The sequence below is a fragment of the Colletes latitarsis genome, chromosome 9, assembly GCF_051014445.1.
Source record: "Colletes latitarsis isolate SP2378_abdomen chromosome 9, iyColLati1, whole genome shotgun sequence".
Lineage (NCBI taxonomy): Eukaryota > Metazoa > Arthropoda > Insecta > Hymenoptera > Colletidae > Colletes > Colletes latitarsis.
In genome coordinates, this window is record NC_135142.1 from 17,445,799 (window position 1) to 17,468,602 (window position 22,804).

Here is a 22,804-nt window from a genome sequence, read left to right on the forward strand (position 1 = left end):
TTAATGGAAAGAATTTAACGATTTTTTTATAATAAGCCACTACAAAAAGTCACGATACTACTGCCTGGTCCCCTCAACAATCGTTACCATACTCTGCGAAAAGAACTCGTTCAAAGTCACGGGGACTCGGTGCGTCGCGTCGTCCAGAAGTTTGCACAAACTTTTACAAACCACGGTAACCGTCGTCGCGAGAGGTTCCCAAGCACGCACGGATAATTACCCCGTGCAACGGACACGGAAGAAGACACAGAGAGAAACGAAACGGACGCTTACCTCTTTGATCTTTTCACGGCGCTGATTAGTCACGTCGTCCAAGGGTGGATTAGGCGATTTAATGACGTAGGGTCCGGGTACGGGAATCGGCGGGGGTCCGACCGCGGACGGCTCGGACTGTCTGTGTTTGAAGTCCACCCGTCGATCCTTGTCCTCGGTTTTCGGCTCGTCCTGGCCGGGGATCGCGTTGTTCTGGACCCAGGCTGGATTCAGGGGCTCGTTCCGTTCCTCGGGCGCCACGCCGCGCTCGACGACGTTCGCCAGGTCGCGTCGCGTCACGAACGTTCCCGTCAGCAGAACGATCAGTATCACGGACAGTAGCCCGCTGATCGCCAGCCTTTGCATCAGCCTCATTTCGTCCAGGCACTTGCCACACTCCCACAAGCCGCCCGGAGTTGCAGACGTTGCGCTCGTATTGACGGAGCTGCGCGCACAAGCCAGAAACGCTGGATTCTTTCGTTTCGTCGGAACGACCGGCGGGGTGGTATTTTTGATCGTTTCGCCCAGTCGGTGGAACGCTCAACGACCAACGTCCCCGTACTCGTGGCTTAGGGCGTTACGATGACGGGGATTCTCGTGGATGATCGTTCATTGGGCTAGAACGAATGGTCGGTGTTGATTGATCCGGGTCCGCCTTCGGAATTTATGCGGCGGGGATTTCGTTTGGACAAGCGGCGTTTGTCATCCGTCGGATTATGGGAACGGATTGATTTTAGGGGAGAATAGCAGACGCGCGAAGGGTGTTTCGTGACGAATCTTTCCGTTGCGCGGGGGAACAAGGAACAAAATAAAAATAAAAATAAAAAAAACGATCAGCTTCGTAGGCACGCAATATGCTCATCTCTGCAAATGGTGTATTACATAACAGTTTTAAATGTAACTTTACGATTATTTTTAAATCTTTATCTAGAGCATGTTAGGTGCCTCGGCTTAAAGGACTCGAAATTTTCGCGTGCTCGAAGATAAAATTAAAATTTAGTGAAAGGGTTGAAATCCGGTTCGGTAGTCAGCGTTAGAATTGAATGTGGCGATGAGCTGAGCGGGGGTGGGAACACAGGAGCCACTTACTTGCGAGCCACCTGTTGTGGGGTACTTGGAGCACCCGTGACGAGTGCTCTACGGTCGTTTTAACTAGCCTTCGACAACGGCTGACGTCAGTTTTCAGCTCGCGTCCTGCTGGTTCGATCTCATTGGCACGGTGTCTGGTTAAGTCTCGAAATTACCAGCAGCTGTGGAGAGAAACGATTCATTGCGTTCAGCGATGGGAACGACCGTGAAGGAAATGTTCTTTTGTACCCGGCTGCGATCGTTTCATGAGTTCGACTCGCTTCGATCGTAGTTCGCTGCCCGTTGACGTCGATGAATCAAATTATATTGCGACGAAAAGATCGACCCTCGTTTCCCTTCTTTATAAATCATTGATTTTCTTTAAAATTCACGTTTCGTGCAGTAAAATGGTTTTGTAGTCATCGGATATTTCGAAACATAAACTCTGTCTTTCACGAATTGTCTTAGAATTTCTTTAAATTAAATTATAATGTAAACAATCTTTATCATATATCATAAATGCGTAGTATTTTGAGAAAAATAGATATTAGTATTACAATTCTTAATAGAAATCTTAAAATAGAAAAACCGTGTATTTGAAAATAATAGAGATTCTTAACCCGTGCAGAAGCGTAATAGTCCGTCCATAAATAAAACGCCATTTTCGAACGTTCGATTACGCAGTAAATTGCACTTTACGTTATATTGCACCTCCGATGGAGGCACGATCTCGATTACCAACCAAGTAATCGCATTTTCAAATTCACAAATCAGATCGCTTATCAACTTAACTTTTAATTGGGAACAAATTGCACCTGTGTATTCGCGCCGGAATAGTTCGTTCGGAAGCATAACTCTTCGCTGTATTACCGTAACGTTGTTTCGCCGTTACACGCGGCGAAATTCAATTGAAAAGGGAGCAAACGAAGAAGGATAATTGGAAAAGTTTAAAATCATAACGAAATTCAAAATGAGCTGAACCGAGGTAATAATTTTGATTCTGCGACGTAGCGAGAAAAATGGATAAAACGATAATTTCGATGATCTAATTTTGAACATTATTTGGTATTATTTGAAGTCAAAAGCAGAATTATATAAAAGCGAAGTATTCCGAGTAAATATGTTTCCGAATACACGAGCTAATGCATATTGAATTTATCTAAAAACACGATGCACGCGTTAAAGTGCTTGCAAATCCCTCAAATTCATGAATATTTCAAATTGAAATGTAAATGTGTCTTACGCGAAATTCATTATACTTCGTTTTGTTTTCTACTAACCTACAGAACCATGAAAGTCTACGCGAATTTGCATCTTACACCACGTCGATTAAAATGTTGCTCGACAAAGATATATATATTTATGTGAGCAATAATTCTCAAACGTCGAGATCGATTTTTTCCGACAGTTCTGAAAAGTTTTAGAAATATCAAAAATTTTTTTTACACTGCTAAGATACGACGAAACTGAACCATACTGTTTTTTGAAAGTGTCGTATCCGAGTTGTTTGCAAAAAATGTTGTATACTTCGCTTTGAATCTGTTGTTGAACTTTTAGTGAAATGCGTACCGTCTGAACTAGGTCAAATATTTTGGAATATTCTCAACAAGGCGTTCTTATGCTTCCTGTGTACTTTGGCTGACGTGGAATATTAAAATTCTGGTGTCGTTGGGAAGGTAAGGTTTGACTTCCCGTGATGCAATCCCTATACCTAACTTTCGTTTATTACCGGAGCCACCTTTCACAGAGTTTCGTCTAAAGTAAACAGTCAAAGTTAAAACCAACTTGTTTCACCGGAAAAGTGCTTTTAGTAATAGCACGCGACGAGGTTGTATGCATCGATTTAATGAATTTTCAAATTCTCTGTTCGAAATTACACCAAGGAGTACTCAATAGAATCGAGTATAATCGAGTACAATCAAGTGTGTCTAAGTATTAGATCGTGTAATAATTTCGTCGATGAATCTATTTAAATTGAAACAAATAGAATGAAGTTTAGTCAAGTTGAATGGGCCAATATCAAGTCTGACAAAAATTGATCGATTTAAAAATAAAATCTAACCAAGCTGAGTCAAGTAGGGCGAAGACGAACATAGATCAAACATAATGAAACACGGACAAATAAACATAAATAGAATTGTACAGGTTGGATTAAGTAGAATCAAGTTAATTTCCCTAATATTTTCACCTGGAAATCGATTACTAAATTTCACATTATTCTTTACAGTAAAATGGAATCATAAAACAAAAACGTGTGCATCTATCTTTTCGTAAAAACTTTATTCGCACGATTTAATAGAATCTTCGCTTCAGAAATGTTTCTTTCCTGCTTTTCTCATTTTTAAACTTACAAAACAAATTCTCTATCGCGTCTCTTTTGCAGTCGAGGTAAGTCCAAGCAAGAATCCGAACGCATCGACGGGCGATCGCACAAAAACCATCACGTGTGCCGTAAAATTTCTCGAGGCCTCGAATCGAGAGTCTGGAACACACCAGCTACATCAACGGAACGATACTTTCGATCGAGGCGAGAGGAGGCGAGAGCGAAGTGCGAATCAGAAGAAGCACAGGCAGATTGGAGATTCCGAAGTCTCTGCCGAAACGTGATCATTGCATTTTTTATCGAGCCCCGGGCATCGCGAAACGTTTCTTCGCCGCCCCTCCACCTCCCAAACCCCTACGCCCCTTCCATCGTTCGCATCGAAAGTCCGTGCGTATTTTATCACCCGGTCGCTGCGGGCGTTACACCTGCAGAGCCCAATTTTCTTTACTTTTTGCAGCGGAGGATGCGCCTCGTCGCTGTTTCAAACCCCGCGAGGCTCTCGCCCGGTCTCGCCTGTAATTCTCTTCGCGCGGAAATTTTGGAAATTCGCGTCGCTGTCGTCCTCGACGACCGACAATGCCAACGGCCCGCCGGCTGTATTTCTGTTAAATTTCAAGCAACTTTCTGTGATCCGACCCTTCGACTCTAACGAGAATAATACGTACCATGAATTTTTTTACTCTAAAATAGCATGAAACGCTGTTATTTCAGTGTCCCGTGGATTCGTTTATAATTCCCGTCACTCGTCCCGGACAAAAAGTTTCTTCGAAAATTAGTTACGCTTGTTATAGCATCCTTGCTACATCCAGACGCTAGGAAAACTTATTTTTAGGATTTATCAATTTTGAAAATTAACAATTTTTTTTAAGTTACGAACAAAGCACGGATCAAAAATTACCACGATTTTCACAGAACTTGACACTCGAACTAGTCGGCAACATCAACACGCAAGTGCTTCGAAACCGCAATGGTTACGTAACCCAATATCCAGCTCGTTGCAGCATCGCCTAGAATTACATCGAGAGAAGCCAATGCCCCTATTAATTAAATTATCGTCCAGAAGTGTTCGAAACCTTGACAGTTACGCGGTTAGAACACCTGATCCCCAGCACCAGCAGCTTTTCTCAGCTTCTTGAACCTCCAATTTCTTTCGTGGCATTCGATTTCATCGAAACTCACGTTAACAAGTCCATAATTTTGCAGTTAAATTTTTTCGTAAGTTTCGTTTTCAAACAAATATAAGAATATATGGGTTGATATAAGTAGAAATCAATTCAATTTGCATTAGATTTTAATATTGTGAGAGTTGTTTACATATTGTGTTCATTGGAATTGTAGGGTTGTGGGTTGTATGATTGAATTAAATAACAATATTTAACTGTAGAATATTTATATTCTGAAATCGGTTTCTAAACTGTGCGGTTCACCCACAGAAGAAAGGCAAGAGTGAAGAGCAGTTTGTTCTAGCGACGAACTCTTATCTTTGTATAATAAACACCATGAATTCGAAGAACCCATGGTCAAGACAGGAAAGAAACTTTAGACATATATGTCGTCACTGGAGATGATTTTTGTAACATCATGAGACAGTTAGGAAATTCAACAATGCTAATTAAGAAAATCTATAAAAATTCTACACACAGATTGTGTTTAATTCGTATCGCGTGATCGACTGTCGTTCAAAGGAACGTCGATAGTACGCGCCTAGCTTAAGTCGTCGATGTTTGGCGAAACTTCCGGTCCACGGGGAACACTCAGACGCTGATCGGTTCACAGCCTCCTGCGAATCGCGAGCTGCAGCCCCGAGATATTGCCCGTTTAACTATTTAGAAGCCCGCCGTCTCTGTAAGTCGTTAACTGTCGATAACGCGAAATATCGCGGCAGCGAGTTCTGAGATATCGAAGTTCCCCGCGACACTGAATCAGAGCCTGAAAGGACGGTCGCAGGGGTTAAAGTGCAGAGTAGAGGGCTGGGAGGCGCGTTACGCGCGAGATCTTGTCGCACCTTCGCAACCGAATGCTAAGGAAGATTGTTGAACGTGAAATACGAGAACTTGCGCCGAGTCCTTGTGGTATGTGCGATCGTACAAAGGACTATTGACGCGCAAACTTCGACTAAAGGTCAAAAAGTTCCTCCAATAACATAAGGATAGCTGTTGCTAGCCCCATCGGGATTCAAACCGTTTCAAAGTCGAGGAGGGAAACTCGGGGAGGTTCGAGTCGCTTTTCAAAGCTGTTGTGATTGAATGTCCTGCAAATTCTTGCAGCCCCCATTACACAAAGTTTTTAATATCGTAAGAGAGAGGTTTCCTAAAAGCAAGGAAGAAATGTTCTAATACAGATCGTTATAAACAGGGACAAAAGCTTGACGACAAAGAAAAAATCATCGATGGTCTGACAAAAGCAGAAAATTAAGACGCGTAAAAGGAACGCACAACGCGGGGGAAAAATAGCAGGGCAAGTCTGTGAAACCCACGGGATAACAAAGGGGACTCGGAGACTAACAGAAGCAGGAAACGATGGGGAAAAATATGCAAGAATGAAACCAAGACGAACAAAGGACGAGGAATGTAGAGACAACGAGAGGAAAGGAAACCGAATGGAAAGACGCGCGGGAGAACCGAAAGGGATGGAAACAGAATGATCGAGGAGCAGGCAAAAAGACGTACAGAAGATCTACGAGTTACGCGGACTCCTTGACGGTACGGTTACGCCCCCACTTATATACTTGTACATTTACGGTGAGAATGCAACGAGGCTTGAAAATAAATACGCTAGGTGACACGTCGGAATTTTAGAAACACTTCAAACTACTTCTTTCAACCGTTTTTCAATCTGTCAGGATTTTCAGGATTTTTAAATAAATTCATAATTATATATTATTGCAATCAAATACCGTTCTTTCTTTAACTTTAATATCTTGTTCATTTCACGTTCGTTCAGTTGTTTTCCAATTTTTAACGAATAAATACGAGAAAAGATAGTGGTTAGGTTTGGGTCATAAAATAAATATTATATATACAAGCATGGACAAAGATGTTAAAATATTTGTTTCAGTTTATGGTACCAAGTACGAACAAATATAAAATTATCTTTTTCATCCGGAATGTAGTATTTGTAAATCGTACGATGTAACTTATAATGTAAGCTCCGGTGGAATTAGCCGCGTAAGTCGAAGACTTATTGTACAGTGAAGGAGGATGGCGTGCGAGAGAAATAAGGGCGAGAAGTAGGGAGGGGAGAGGGAAGCAGGTAAATCGCCGAAGCTACACTCGGTAGCCAATAAATCGTGCACCGGGGCCCCGAGGTTACCAAGATTGCTACGTGTCACATTCTTGCGGAAAATTGGATCGCTGGAAGTACTTTAAAGCGAGGCAAATTCGCGTCGCAAATGGACACGTGCGCGAACGTGACCGACCACCCACAAATTCCGAAAAGAGCCGGACAGAAAATGGAACTTTCCTAGTCGGTGCTTCCCTCGTGACAAATTCGCGTGCATACAGGACCGCCAAAAAAATATTACGTTCTATTGTTAGAACCTATCCACCCTTAAATACATTATTTCTGAATGCCTAACAAAATATATTTAAATTACCAATCGATACGCCATGTTATCGTGGAACGATTATTCGAATATTTATTTTATATTTTAGAAAAAAAACCAGAAACTTGTCCATACTAGACGCGATAGCGCGAATAAGTTTCTTTCGAACCAAGTGTGCAAATTGCTCATCAAATCTTTTGTCGTCCGCCCATTTGTGACCTCGAGTTTTATTGTGTCGTGTGTAGCTGAAATGATCTTCACAGCTGGGCAACTTTTAGTATGCTAATGTATTATAATGTCCCATTTGCGAGCAACAAAGGTAGATTTAAAATTCGAAATTAATCGGAAATTTTAAACGGTGACGTCATTTCTTTTTAAAAAGTATAATATCATTTAAAAATGTCTAAGCGACAGTACGTTTCGAACGTCTAAAAGGAAGTCGTAAGCTTGAGACGCTGGTTGCCAGCGACCACTGCGGCAGTTAACACGTTAATGAGAAAGTCTCCTTTTAACCGTCCCGTTCTAAAGACGTATCTAACCCTACGTAGTACTGGTCTATCGCTCACGGTTTCAGTCGTAACCCCTCGAAATCCTCTGTCCTTCGAGAATCCAATATCCTCCCGTCCAAGATAAATTTCTTTGCTGTTAATTTCAACTGCTCCGTCGCTTCCAACAACATTAAGAACGTCTCGTCTGGCAACGAACTCGTCCCCGAGTTCTTCGAACGCCAGTTTTCTCGTAGGTATTTACGTGCACACGCGTGCATCCGTCATCAGAAACATCGCGCCGGTTCGTTAAAGCCGTCTCGACCCGGGGAACCTTCTCTAAACGCAATCCAATAAATATACCTGTCGCCTACACCCGCGTTATTACTATTATTATAACTATTATCGTTCTTGTTATTATTACTACAAGAAAGGCAACCGGTGTTTACTTCTTGCGTCCGACTGTTTACGATTTACGCTGCGGCAACGATCGTGCAATAATTTGCACCGCGTGTTCGGGCGATGCTTAATTAGATTCGCCCGAGACGTCGGATAAGATCTTATTAAAATTCCATCGCGGCATCTGTAGCAACAGCCTTCGAAGGTACGCGTACGTTCGTTCGCTGACGCATGATAATGCGGTTTCACCGGAGGGCAGCGGAATGTACACGCGAACGGTGCCTCCGCGCAAGGACAGTTCCTCCTTTCGAAGTGCTTTTTCGAGGCAACGGATGCACGCGGCCTTATCCGTAATGAAACTGTTGCTCTTCGTGGCAGGTAATTACCATAATCTCGTTGCAGGAAATTGTAACACAATTTTTGCCCGATCCCTGAACTCGTTCCAACGCCGACACGAGTTTGCGTTTGGCCAACAGTCGTAACTGCACGTCGCTCTTCGAATCGAAACTACAGCAATGCTCCTTAAAATGAACATCGCTATTAGCGGGTTCGTTTCTCGTGCAGATGTTCACACACAGCAATGCGGAGGATCTCCCAAGAAATGTTCACAGAAATGTTCAATTTACGAATCACGTCTGGGTGATCATTTTAAGAATCATTACTCTGGTCGAGTTTCATTTAGCTTTAAACACACTGCCCACGAACGTTTGCGACGTAAGCCACGAACACTTTTGACGAGTAAAGTTTACGAGCACGTTTGATGAAATGCATCGTAACGCAACCTAATTAAGTGACGCAGGAGAAAATGAATCTAGTCGATTTCGAGCTGACTTATAGGCGATTAATTCTGATTACACGCACATATACGCTTGATGAAATATCTAATAAAGCAATCTGGTCGTATGACCCGAGAATAGTACTGATCAGTTTCGACCATATTAATTGCAATATGGATACGTTGTCCGTGATTAAATCTGGCGAAAACCGCGCGCGCGATAGATAGAATGCCTCGTACCACAATTTAATCGCGTGACCTGACCGACACCGTAAGCAGTTCCAAACTTATACGAATATAATTATTAAGATCAATATTTGTTCCATTAAACAAGCAAAAATATCTTTCTCGATGAAATGTGAATTTAAAATTTTTGAATATTACAAAAACAATGAGGAATGTTTGAGAGAAATATACTGTTCGTTTAGAGGTATTTTGACATCCGCAACGGGAAATACCGCTGGTCGGTTTCAGGTGTATTTATTGCGATGTAGATGCGTTGTTCACGATTATTTCCAACTGAAGCCACGTACTCACTTGATGAATTATCGCGTAAAGCAATCTAGTCACGTAACACAGTCAAGAATGGAACCGAGCAGTTTCAGCTATACTCATTACGATGTAGATGCGTTTTCACGATTATTTCGGACTAAAGCCACGTACACACTTGATGAAATACTACGGCGAAGCAATCCAGTCACGTAACAGAGTCAAGAATAGAACCAAGAAGTTTCGATCACACTTGTTGCGACGTAGATGCGTTTTCGCAATTATTTCTCATTAAAGCCACGTGCTTACTTGAAACTCGAACTTGGCATTCAATGTCTCGTGATTCGCGTAACGGATTCCTGTCGTCGGAAAAACAGTGAATAATTTGGTGTCTGCATAGACTGCAGCTCTATGGCGTCGAGGATCTCTGGGTGTTTTATAGGAAGACCGACCATCGGTGTTCCGCTTTGATGTTACGCGATGAAGTTGCAAGTTTTCGTACAAACAGACGCGTTGAACTTGCTGGACGAGGTTGCATTACGAGATTTCTCGGCCAGTACAAACAGGACTTCATACGGGACAGACAAAGGCGATTGTATCTAATGAACAAGACCTCGCAAACTCCTGATGAACCGAGATCTAAACGATCATTGTGTTTTCTTTTTAAAAAAAGAAAAAACTAACTACTTTTACCTTGACAAAATTGTGATTCATTTCGAAATCAGAGAAATTGTAATATTTACTTAAATCTCGATTTAAGTCTCACATTTTTCATTTTTATTTCAGTTTAAAAAACCCGTTCTCGAAGTACGTGGTTTCGTTTAAGCACCTTGTCTGCCATTTTAAGCCCCTCGTTCGAGTTTCTTTTATTATTCGTTCCAAGGGAGTTTGACGGGGATACTTTTTAACGCGGTCCATAAACGAATAAATCAAACGTTAACTGGAATACGAGTAACGCGGCAGTCAACGCGTTAAGGGAGAGAGATAGTTGCCTGTTAAGAGGACTACAAAGAAATACGTTGTTTCTTCAACACTGAACTACCCAGCCCCGTCGAGAGAAGAAGGCGAGACATGCCTCGCGGAGACGGGAGCTCTGCCTCGCCGGAGCAATGACGACTTTTTTGATTTTATTATTCCCAAAGAACGAGCGGGCCCGATCTCACAAAAGGTCGTATCTGCCGGCGCATCGGGTTCGACGCGGCGCTTGTAGCTCCGCCGCGGCGAATTACGGGACGAAGAAAAAGAAACGGAGGGGGACGAACGGGATAAGGATCGAGAGGAGGCTAACAAAGAGTTAAAGAGTCAGTGGAAGAAAGAGAGGCGAAGCAAACAACGGAGGACGACAAAGGGAGGGACGCGGAAGACACGGGACAAAAAGTACCGTGGAACGAAATAATGAGACGAAGATGGGGTGTTGTAAAACGCGGGGAGAGATAAACAGCGTCGAAATTAAAAAAAGTGAAAACTCTTTGAACGTCACAAATTAGGGAATGGCGAGGGAACGTAACAGGATAGCTTTTAGAGTTCAAATACGTGGCGAATAAAGATGAAAGATACGTGCAAGCTCGCAGTATTGGCTTCTCGATAAAAAAACGAACTTCGTAGAAAATAGTATTTATTTGTGAACTAAATTTCATTAGCGTTTTAAAGAAGTGACGAATGAGAAAATTGAAAACAAAGCTTTGATCGGTGCTTGAAACAATCTTTGAACTGTACCTATTTTAGTACAAGTTAATTAAGAATCTCAGTTGGTTTTACTAATATATGTACATACTACGGCGTATAAGCAGAGATTGATTTACCTAAGCTTAGGATCCACTCCCAAAACACATCATCAACTCGCTCAATGTTCTTCGCTATGCTCGCTAAACTCTCCCAACTCTAACCCTAAATTCTCGAGACTCTCACCTCGTGTTACTCTCAAGAACACTTGCTCCCGCACACGCCCAAGCGCACACAATACTAACACCATGACAATGGAGTTTCCCGAATCCCTACTCCCCAAACAACGCAGTCACATCTCGCTTCAAATAAAGTTATCGCTTCTTCGATGAAATCTTTCTTTAGAGGATCGAAACATTATAAATAAAATATTCATTCAACAGCTTGTTCAGACATGACCAAATAAGCACTAAGTTACAAAACACATAAAATGTCTTTTCAGCCCCGAGTAACTGGAATTAGGGTTAAAAGATGTGTCAAACAGACACCGACGGAACATTCGACAATGCGATAAAGGTATGTCAGAGAATAAAAAGGGGAAAAAGAAAAGAATTTCGTAAACAGACTTACAAACAGGATAGTATCGAAAGGACAACTATGTCAAAGAAGAAGGCACCAGGGAAAACGATGAAAGACAAGTGGAAGGGCAGTCTTTCGATTTTCATCGTTGAGACTTCAAAGGGCCAATACGACTGACAACGAACAGGGCGAATAAAAAGGTGCACAAGGGGGTGGAGAGCGATCCAGAAGTTTACGAGAACACCAGCACATGAACACGTCAAGGTGAAGCCTGAGGCGTCCCGACGGTTATCATCCTGGACGCCTGTGTATCGCAATACGTGTACCCGCGGACAGAGCCGTGGTTCTTCGACGCGACGCAGGGCCTGAACGCCAACATGCCCCGGTTTAAATGCCAGGCATTAAAGGCAATTATAACGCTCTTTGAACCTCGATTATCGACGATTCTCGCTCCGAGGACAAGCAAGATGTATGGGCCTCTATAGGGATCATACAACGTTGCAACGTTCGTCTGCGCACATTATGTAAGCAAACTGTTAAATATTGTACAGTAAAATTCCGATTATAAGGCGTACTTAGGCTTGGGGTAATGCCGGAAAATCAAATGTGCCGGATAATTGGACTATACCTACATATGAAGTGATAAAAACGAGGAACATAATCACAGACTAGGCATACGAGTAGACCTTATATCAAATGTATATTTTCGCCACATTTTTCTGGGACTCCAGAGCCCCATTATCATTTTCGTATCACTCGCAAACATTACCAACAGGTTACAGGAATTAACAAAAAAGGAAGAGAGACAGAAAATGAAATTGCAAAAACATTCCTGACCACACTTTCGGGGGTATGTCTATTCACCGAAAATGATTGTAAGTGACCCCTACAATTAAAAATAATTTTTTTAGAACGATTTGAAAATTTTTTTTTTCCTCGGAAAATTTAGTCACCTAGCCCCTGTCGATTTTTCTTAAAAATTCGTTTTTGATTTTTAATAAATTTGTTTGAAGCAGTACGGAAAAGTTGTTTAGTACTTTCTTGTAAGTACCCATGAGCTTTACTTCAGAAAAAAATTTCAATGAGATACCTTTACTATTGTAAGAGTTATGGCTGTTTGAAAATTGGACCATTTTTATGGAGGTTTTCTCAGTTTACGGGGTTAAGGAACAACTTTTCGGAATTTTTTGGAATTTCTACATATTCTGCACCAAAATACGCGTTGTTTGCATTTTGAAACTTTAAAATCCTCCAATCCGTTCAAAAGTTATGACGTTTTAAAATACACATGAAATTTTGGAGAGACATTTTTGGCTTGAAATTATATTTTCGGTGAGGAATTTTTTTCTCGAAAATGGTTAAGATTTTTGGGGTATGTCTATTCACCAAAAATGATTATAATTGGCCCCTACAATTAAAAATAATTTTTTTAGAACGATTTGAAAATTTTTTTTTCCTCAGAAAATTTAGTCACCTACCCCCTATCGATTTTTAATAAATACACCATGGGTAATTTAGTAATACAATTTATTAATAAAAAATAAAATAAATAAACATTTCTACGCTCTATTCATCAACAGCTTAGTATCAACGTCACTGCTGGATGCATGCGGCTGTGATTTCTTTCTTTGTGTGAAATATTTACAATCCGTAACATTTACCGAACAATAGTCGGGGTAAATATACCGATTATTCGGACATTCCGATTACCGAAAAATCCGAACTTTACTGTATTACGATAATTTTTTTCAACATGTCACTGGTTTGAGACTGATCTGTGATATGCTACAAGGGAAAGAAGTTAAATTCAGTTGCTCTTATTTCTCTTCTAACTGGTGGGAATAAGTTTCTAACGCAGTAAGAGAATTTTTGAGAAAGTAAAAAAATCTATTCATCTGCATCAAGTGGATATTAAACGAACATGCTGTAAAATTTATCCAAATCTTGAAATCCAAGATTAGCTTTCCATTTATTTCCGCATATTCTAGTGGACGAAGATTCCTTAAGTTCAGGTTTTCTTTTTCGCCGCGTTCCACAAGTATCTACCGAGCGTTTATAGCGATCGATAAACTTAAGATTCGGTTCTCGAGCCAGAAGAAGCTTCCTGCGGTCAGTATATTCGACAGAATCCAAATCGATCTTTGTTTGGACATTTGGAGAGGCAGCGAGCGAGGTTGTCGGGCTTCATTGAAGGAGTTTACGTAGCTCGTAGACGAGCATCCCCGTTCCTTGGACCGTGCAAACGGAAACAAACGGGTAGTTTGGTTGTTGGATGTATTGCGGGCTGGTGTGTCGGACGATGAAGATACACGAAGTTGCAGCCAAGCTTCACGGTCTGCCGGCGCACAGTCGGTTGCGAATAAAGCACGCGAAAGCCACGTCCAACTGGTTTAACAAGTCATTACACGATTCGCCGTGGGAAGTTTCGCGTCCCGTGAAATGAAATTTTCGAATACGCCGCGGTAAGCGTGATTCTTTGTTCTCCTATTTGGTTCGCGGAATCGAGAAACTGTGTCAGATTGTTCGACAAGATAGTTGCTGGGTCGTCCAAGTTTGTTCCACGATGTATTGCTTTCGTAACATTTAAAGGCATGCCTCTAATATTGATGCAATAAATATTAGACACTCAAATATCAAAATAGTAAAAAGTGAAATATATATTGCAGCATTTGCAGAAAAACAACTTAAACTAAAACTATCGCCCAAAAGACTATGCACACATCCACCAGAAAACTTAAACCACGATACATTCGAACACAAACATTTGTCATTCACACCCTAGCACAGTTCACAGCCATCCAAGATGCACTCGACCTTAGTTCGCGTAAAATATTTAACAAATCATTCGTTCTCATTCATTCACGTACAGATATATACCATACACACGCTTACTTTATAATAAAATCCTACAATATGGTAACAGCGGAATCGTAAAATCGATATAGTAAATAAAAATATGACGCGGAACCCAAAAGTAGGAAATTGAAACTATTCGAACCAAGCTAAAAATGTATTTCGAAAATTGGACTTCAATGCTCGCAACAGATTAGGTTAACGCGATAACGTTATTATTCTTTGCCAAATAAAGGATAAACTTCCGGTACAGATGGCGAACCACGTTTTATCGAATCCAATTTTCTTCTCTATCGCAATTTTTCTCTACCGATACGAGTCTCAAATAAATTGTTACGAATTATTCGTGCTGCACAAATGCAACAGAGTTTGTCTTTTATCGGGGAAACGCGACATTCGAATGCTGGATACGAAATGTTTGCACAATTCTACGCAAACATACGAAACGTATATCGTTGACGTTGGAATGTTTCGACTGTGTACTTGGTCGAAAACTACGCGAGCGCAAAGTTGCTGTTACCGTTTACTTATAAAACCTTCCAAATATTAGTTTAAAAGTTTGCGAGCAATCAGAGTTAAAAAATATTGTGGAAGGTGTCCACGATGTCTTTAAAAATTTCCCTTTTGCAATCACTTTGAAGATAGTCAGAAATGGTTACACCTGAAGTTAAAAATATAAACTCTATATTTATCTCTTCGTGATTTCTTTGCATAGGGAAACGTGACGGAAAATTATTGTGTGTACGATTATACATATATGAATGGTAGCCCAATTAACTCGAAACTGCAATAAAATATGTCTAACCAAATCCAGCGAGCATATCAGAATTTGAAAATATTGTGAAAGATGTCCACGATGTTTTTAGAAATTTCCCTTTTCTGATCATTTTGAAGAGTGTCAGAAATGATTACACCTAAAGTTAAAAATATAAACTCTATATTTATCCCTTCGTGATTTCTTTGCATAGGGAAACGTGACGGAAAATTATTGCGTGTACGATTATTGATATATGAATGGTAGCCCAATTAACTCGAAGCTGCAATAAAATATGTCTAGCCAAACCCAAACTCAAACCTAAATGTATATGCCATTTCCATCATGAGTTCGAGCCACTTTCCAACCACCGTCGTCTGACATCGTTCCACGTACACGTTCAACCCTTGCTTTGGTGGTTGTTGGGCGTACACCCGCACAGGACGAAGTAGTTGCCCGAAGACAATGCGGGTAACGTGTTAATCCCAGGATACCGCGTGTTTATCATGGTTGGTCCAAGTATCTCGAGGGTCGTGGGAGGGTCGTTCAAGACGGCGCCCGCCATCCCTCCCGAACGCCACAAACCTCCAACGTCGTCGACCGACGTCACCAACACTCGGGACCACTAACTTACGTTGCGCGATTAAGTCAAAGACTTCGCCTAAGAAAATAGACGCGCTGCTAGTAGTACGAACCGGTGCTTTGTCAGACGCCAGGTACAATAAAATATACATAATACAGCGAGTGACCAAATTATTATATTAGACACCGGAAACAGTCCCTGCGATCTCCTATCTACTATTATTTATAAAGAATGCGATGGGAAAAATTTTTATTCGAATAACAGATAACTAATAAAACTAACGGAGAGTGAAATATTTTAGAATAAAGAAATATAAGTTTGATTGTTCGAGATAGAATATTTAAAAAATAATTAAATTTGTATTATTTGTATTACAGTTAAATATTATGAGTTAATGCAACTAAGTTTTCATACAAACTTTGGTGCACGATTTATTGGGACCTTTCCTTTTATGAATAGCTCTTTCTTACTTTTCACGCGGGTTTTGAAAGTTACGGAACAAATTGTCCATTTTGTCGAAAGTAATATGTCATTTTTCACACGGTGTTCTTTGGGACGTATCCATCGTGTAAAAAGAGAATCGAGCGTGGATCCATACACGGTCAGACGCGCGGTAAGTGATATGGGTCAACGCTTGGTCAGACGTCTGGGGAAAAGAGGCGGAAAATAAAAGCTAAATATAAAATTCTGATTCTACGATATTTGGAGATCGTTATCTTTGAACCCGTCAACATTTGCATAATCTAGACATCATTTTAAGTTGACAATATTATGTAAATATTGAATAACCTGCGAGTTTGTTACGACCTGAAATAATTATCAAAATGTAAAAATGAACACTGTTGATTTGAAAAATCAAATACACTCGTTCCTTCAATTTAAACCACCATTGTGATCAAAAACAGTTAACGTCGAGACGTCACATGTGCATCGAAATATGTTATAATTTACATTTCGAATTAATTAGGAGCTCCTTTCAAAAGTCTCTATTATTATACATTACATTTCGAATCACGCTCAACCAAATTTACTCGGATGTAAATGTTTGCCTTTATTCATGAATACAACCATGGACTACGCTTCGTGAAATATCTCGTGAAGCTGGTTGCGTGGCATGATAGAGAATAGAACTAAGCGGTTTCGACCTAGCTTATTTAGATGTAAACGCATTGTCTACGTTTACTTTGAATAAAGCCAGGAGCAAGCATGATAAACAATTTCGTTTCATACGTTTAAGAATAATTTTCAATAGACGTTGAAATAGGTATCATTTCAAGCAAAATAGTTTATAGTTTCGAGTCCCAAAATTAAATCTCCAGATTCATCGAGGAATAATTCCAACTCATATCGCTATAATCAGGCCTTCGAACGGTCAATGAACCCATGGTACCACATAGATTATAATAAATTAGCAATTAAACGGTTGACAATTGCTCGGAATATGCAATTTACCGCCTGCAACGTATGATTGCCCTTGCTGAAAGATCCTTCGCTCCACGTGCGTACACGTCTATGCAAGCGACCATAACCTGCTCAGCAGGTGCATCATCATCCCCTGGAACCTCATCCCTGAATGCATGCATACATCAGGCTCCTAGTAGCAGAAACGAGCTTGCTGACATGAATAAGAAATTGACAGACAGCGTAGGGAAGCTCATTGTTCACTGCACCGATATACTACGGTAAAAGCACAATTACTGGAAGAATTGATTAACAATTATCCACATTACGTTACGTCTACGCTGACGCTTCTTTCTACAAAGTTGTTCTGGATACTTCAATACAAAATGAAAAAATTTCTATTATTTAATTTCCACCCAAGATCGAATACAATTTCCAACAGTTGCCAGTTTGAATCGTCCAAGTCTAGGTAAAAACAATTTATTTTATTTGCATCGGAGACGTATTGGAAAGAACTGCACGAAGGATTGCGCGAGAACCGTCGACACCGTCCCTTCCGTTTCCTCAGGTTCGGTTAGACGAACCGATATCACGTACATTCGATTACTTTCTGGTCGCTCGAGAAAATTAAACGGAAAGAAAAACGAGAAGTCGGAAGAAAGGAAAAGTATCAGGAGTTTCAATTGTGTCAGCGCGTTCAACTCAGTTCTCGGAGAGATCAGGCGCCATTAACGAAGTTTCTTTTACGACAAATATAACCGTCTGTTTCACGAGCTTAATATCTATTATTTTCGGGGATCCGGTGGAGACGTTAAGGATTTCGTTGTGACGAAACGAGACTCGAGAACGCGAGTAATAAAGCATAACGTCGACGACGCCGTGGCAGTTCTCAAGGAGACTCGACGAAAGCTTCCCTTTCATCTGTTCGTCGCCTCCAGGCGACTACGAGGATGTCTACCGTACGGTTTCCGGCGGATGTGAATCCGTCGTTAGCCAGGTGAGAGACTACGACGCTTTGTCAGGCAATAACCTGCCCACTGACCTGAACGTTACCAGTCTTTAACGACGACTCCGATGCCAGGAGTCGGGGAACAATTATTCCGAGAGCTCGTTACTTTGCGCATGGGGTTTCATTTCGAAGCGGATGTTTGACACGTGTTTAACAACTGTACGCACACGTACGTATCGTGCGAGATCCCTTTTGCATCGAAAAGTAACGTGAAGTGTGATGGGGTCTGTTTCTATCTGTTTCTATTGATCAAATAAACGTCGTAAATTACTACATTTTGCTTCTATCCGTCTATTGCTTATAAAAATTGGGATTATTCGATTCGAATGAAGTTAAGGACATCGATTTATATTTATTTAGGCAAGTCTTACCAAATCGTTTGTTTCTAAATTGAATTACAATATCAATTCGGATGGTGCAAATAGTAGAACGAAACAAGATTCTTGCATCTACAGGGTGTTCGGCCACCCCTGGGAAAAATTTTAATAGGAGATTCTAGAGGCCAAAATAAGACGAAAATCAAAAATACCAATTTGTCGATGGAGGCTTCGTTAAAAAGTTATTATCGTTTAAAGTTCCGCCCGTACTGAATTTTTTTCTCGAAAGTGAGTAGGATTTCGGGGGTAGGACTATTCACCAAAAATTATTGTAATTGACCCTCGCAACCGAAAATAAATTTTTCAGAACGATTTGAAATTTTTTAATTTTTTTGAAAAATTTCACCTTCTCAAATTTTTTTCTCAAAAGTAGGTAGGATTTCGGGGGTATGTCTATTCACCAAAAATGATTACCATTGACCCCCGGAACCGAAAATAATTTTTTTAGAATTAATTAAAAATTTTTTTTTTCGTCGAAAAATTTAATCACCCCTGTCGATTTATTTTAAAAATTGCTTTTTGATTTTTAATAATTTTGGTTGGCACTGTACAGAAAAGTTGTCTAATACTTTTTTGTAGGTACCCATAAGCTCTACTTCAGAAAAAAGTTTCATTGAAATATATTCACAATTGTAGGAGTTATGGCTGTTTGAAAATTGGACCATTTTTATGGGGTTTTCCTCACTTTACGGGGTTAAGGAGCAACTTTTCGAATATTTTTACGATTTCTACATATTCTCCACCAAAATACGCGTAGTTTGCTTTTTTAAACATTAAAATCGTTCAATCCGTTCAGAAGTTATGACGTTTTAAAGATATGCATGAAATTTCAGGGAAGCATTTCTGGCCTCACATTAGATTTTCGGTAAACAATTTTTTTCTCGAAAATACGTAGGATTTCGGGGGTATGTATAATGACCAAAAATGATTGTAATTGCCTTCTGTAACTAAATATAATTTTTTTAGTATGATTTGAAATTTTTTAATTTCGTCTAAAAATTTCAGTACCTTCTCGAATTTTTTTCTCGAAAGTGGGTTGGATTTCAGGGGTATGTGTATTCACCAAAAATTATTATAATTGACCCCCACAACCGAAAATAATTTTTCCAGAACGATCTGAAATGTTTTAATTTAATTGTTAATAACTTTTTAACGAAGCCTCCATCAACAAATTGATATTCTTGATTTTCGTTTTATTTTGGCCTCTAGAATCCTCCATTAAAATTTTTCCCAGGCGTAGCCGAACACCCTGTATATTCGAGGCGCTCCGAAAGGGGTTCTTGATGGAAACGAATAGTTACGATGCAGATGTCATCGGCGCGAAAGAAATAACGAACCTGGTCAGAAACGGTCTGAATGCGCGATGAGTTAATCACGCGTTGAACGAAGGAATTGGAAACCAACCTTTTCCGCGATTTCTACGTGCCAGCGAAACTTTGATCGAGGATTTTGCCACATGCGGTTTGCGGCCAACAGGTTGGTCAGCCACCTCGAGTCATGTAACGGGGTGAATTGGAGCACGATCCGTGCCAAAATTTAAACTTTGATTACTTTTCTAGAAATACAATCGCCTCTCAGCTTCTCCCATATCGCGCGATGAAACGTTACGAAACGGCAATTGCAAACGAAACTACAAAATTAACGAGACAAGACAAATTTAGTCATGGTTTATCGATTACGACGAGATTAAATAAATAAATTGTAATGAATTTAATTCAAACTTTATTTTCTCTTTCGTATTCATTCGAGTGCGAGTCCAAATGTAAATGAAAATAGATTGTTTATAACTAGTAAGTTTTATTTTACTCTTTAGTAAAAGGTGCTCCTTTATTTCGTGGGAACAGAAAATTTCGCATCGAAGAATCGCACGCTTTTCGTGAGAATTTAATTAGACGCGATGTATTAATCGGTCAACGAACACCTGTTCAGTATTTCCGGAATCAATAGTAAGTAGACGAGGCTCGAAATAGCAGCTGGATGATCGCCAAGCCCGAGAAGTACACGCTTCCGGAAAACCGAGGTTCGTGGGAGCCTGCTCGTGGCCAACTCTGAAAACAGATACGAAGCTTAATTCTGTTTAATCGAATCAACAGTTTCTCCCCATCCAGCTTTTCTAACTGTTGTACGAAATTTCAATCCACATGATTTTTCCCTCCTTGGTGAAACTCGTTTGGATCAGTAGCGACTTCGTCCACGTTCCTCGAGCTATATTAATTTTCACGTAACTGGAAAAAGGAAACCTCGAGTCACTGGTTACAGAGTTCGACGAATTAAAGCGGTTAAAATTTACTCTTAGATCGATTATTCGATCGATGGCGAGGAACAGATAAAATCGAAAATGTGTACAAACTTTAAGGCGCATCCAGATGCACGGGCTCTTCGCGAAAGAACAATATGTTTCCAAGCAAGATAAAAAAAACTTCGAGTGGTAGAAAATACTGTTAATACCGCGATATTACCCGCAAGTAGGAAATTATACGCTCGGCAGCAATCTGTGCATCTTATCCTCTTCAGAATAATTCCTTCATTTTCTTTTGTATCCGGTCAATTATTACTCGTGCCTCACCCCACAGATTATTCTCATCGTTTCGCGACATAAAGGTTTTCTCATTTTTCCCGTACAAATGCTCCAGCATGTATCAATAAAATTTCAAGCAAAACTTCAAAGAATCAAGTGATATTTTGAAACTACACACTTTACGAAGCGATATTGTCAAAAAAGCCTTTCGTAAAATCAGAGATAGAACTAAACTAAACGTAGAACGAGTATTTCGAAATAAGAGAGGACTCCGCGCGATCCCAGACGCGTATGGGCCCAAAATACGGAGGAACGTAACGCGAGGAACGATTCATCGTTATCCCCAGGTGCAATCTTTTTCCAAGATACAGCCGCGCCGATCTTTCTCCGACGTTTTTCTTTTTCTAGCTTGCGAAACGCCTGCGAGCATGCTCACGCCTACACGCGTGCACGCATGCTCACGCATGCCCTTAATCACGGTCGGCTCGAATGTTGCGAGCAATGCAACACGACGCAGATAAGGACTCCTCTCCGTTGTAACTTCTCGCCCGGGCCCCGCGAACTTGGGACCGACTAATACTTCGTTCGCCGCGAACACGGAAATAAAATTACTGGAACGCGATGCTCGCGATATCGGGCGTAAAACATTCTTAATTTGAACAGGGAACTCCGTCCCTCTCCATCGCTTATAATTGAGCACGAGTTTCAGAGAGATCTTCGATGTGAAAAATCACGAGATACGTTTTTCTTTTCTCGCGAGAAATCGTTTCAGCGAATTATTAATATGGGAAGCAAAGTGTGCGTGGATTCGATCGAGAATGGCTATTTCCCTGTGGTCAGCTCTCTCGGCGGCAAAACCCTCAAGCTTGTAGCGGAATAATTCCCATGCCTGTCGCTGGGTAGCGTTACTACATCCTATATGGGGTACTGTCGCGTTAGAAATTGTTTTTCGTGATTCGTTATTAGTTTTCTCGCTGTCCCTTCCAATGTAAATGGATTTTCTTTAAACCTACATATGCAATAAAGAATATAAGAATTGTTTTATGATAGAGTAGAATGTTGTGAAATGAAAGTTTTTTTGTAAGATATGCTTATAAATTAAAGAAACCATGCAATCGTGTCTTAGTTCCCAATTGCACCCCTCTTGCTAAAATTTTTAATGTGTACACTAGGGTGGTCCTTAGTTACAAGGGTAAAAATTTTTTTTAATTTTTCTTTAACGCACCCCCATAGATCGTGACACGTGCCGCATTTGAATTGAAGTTTTAAAATTATAACTATTTCGCATTAGAGCGAATCTGCTTGTATCGTCTTATTCTAAATTTATTGACCGATATTTTTTGGTGAAATTGTAATTCCTTTTGTAGTTACTGTTATCTAATCTCGCTGAAACTTTGCACAGAATATTTTTTCTCCAAGTGTCACAATCTCGAGGGATGCGTAAAAAATAAGGACCACCCTACCTGGAGAATTATTTCTAGCTTGCGTATTTTCCATTAAATCGGTAACAGACGCGAAATATCTATTGTGAATTCTTTTTGATCGATCGTGAGAGGAACAGAGAGGTGCGACTACCAAATGTGTCGAGCAACCCCGACGATAACCGGGTCATAGCTCATACATTCGCGAGAATAAACTCTTTGTCCAAACACGTGCTCGTAAATATTTTCTCGAGCCGTTCTACGACGATGCTGACATTTCGTGATTTAACCCCCGATGGGGCAAGTGCACTC

At 40.5% G+C, this 22,804-nt stretch overlaps 1 protein-coding gene across 3 annotated transcripts in view; it reads right to left on the reverse strand.

The window, feature by feature from the left end:
* The window catches only part of LOC143345741 (mannosyl-oligosaccharide 1,2-alpha-mannosidase IA-like), an 831,836-nt gene that overhangs the window by 266,354 nt on the left and 542,678 nt on the right, over positions 1 to 22,804 (reverse strand). Inside the window, exons 3-4 of one of the 3 annotated variants that reach the window (XM_076773119.1) lie at positions 1,342 to 1,502; positions 274 to 869 (exon numbers count right to left, since the gene is read on the reverse strand). The exons of 1 other annotated variant lie outside the window; for it this stretch is intronic. In XM_076773119.1, the coding sequence (XP_076629234.1) occupies positions 274 to 627 (354 nt within the window). In that variant the 5' untranslated portion in view covers positions 628 to 869; positions 1,342 to 1,502. The remainder of the gene's footprint in view (positions 1 to 273; positions 870 to 1,341; positions 1,503 to 22,804) is intronic. One more of the 3 variants, XM_076773118.1, reaches the window with a different exon arrangement.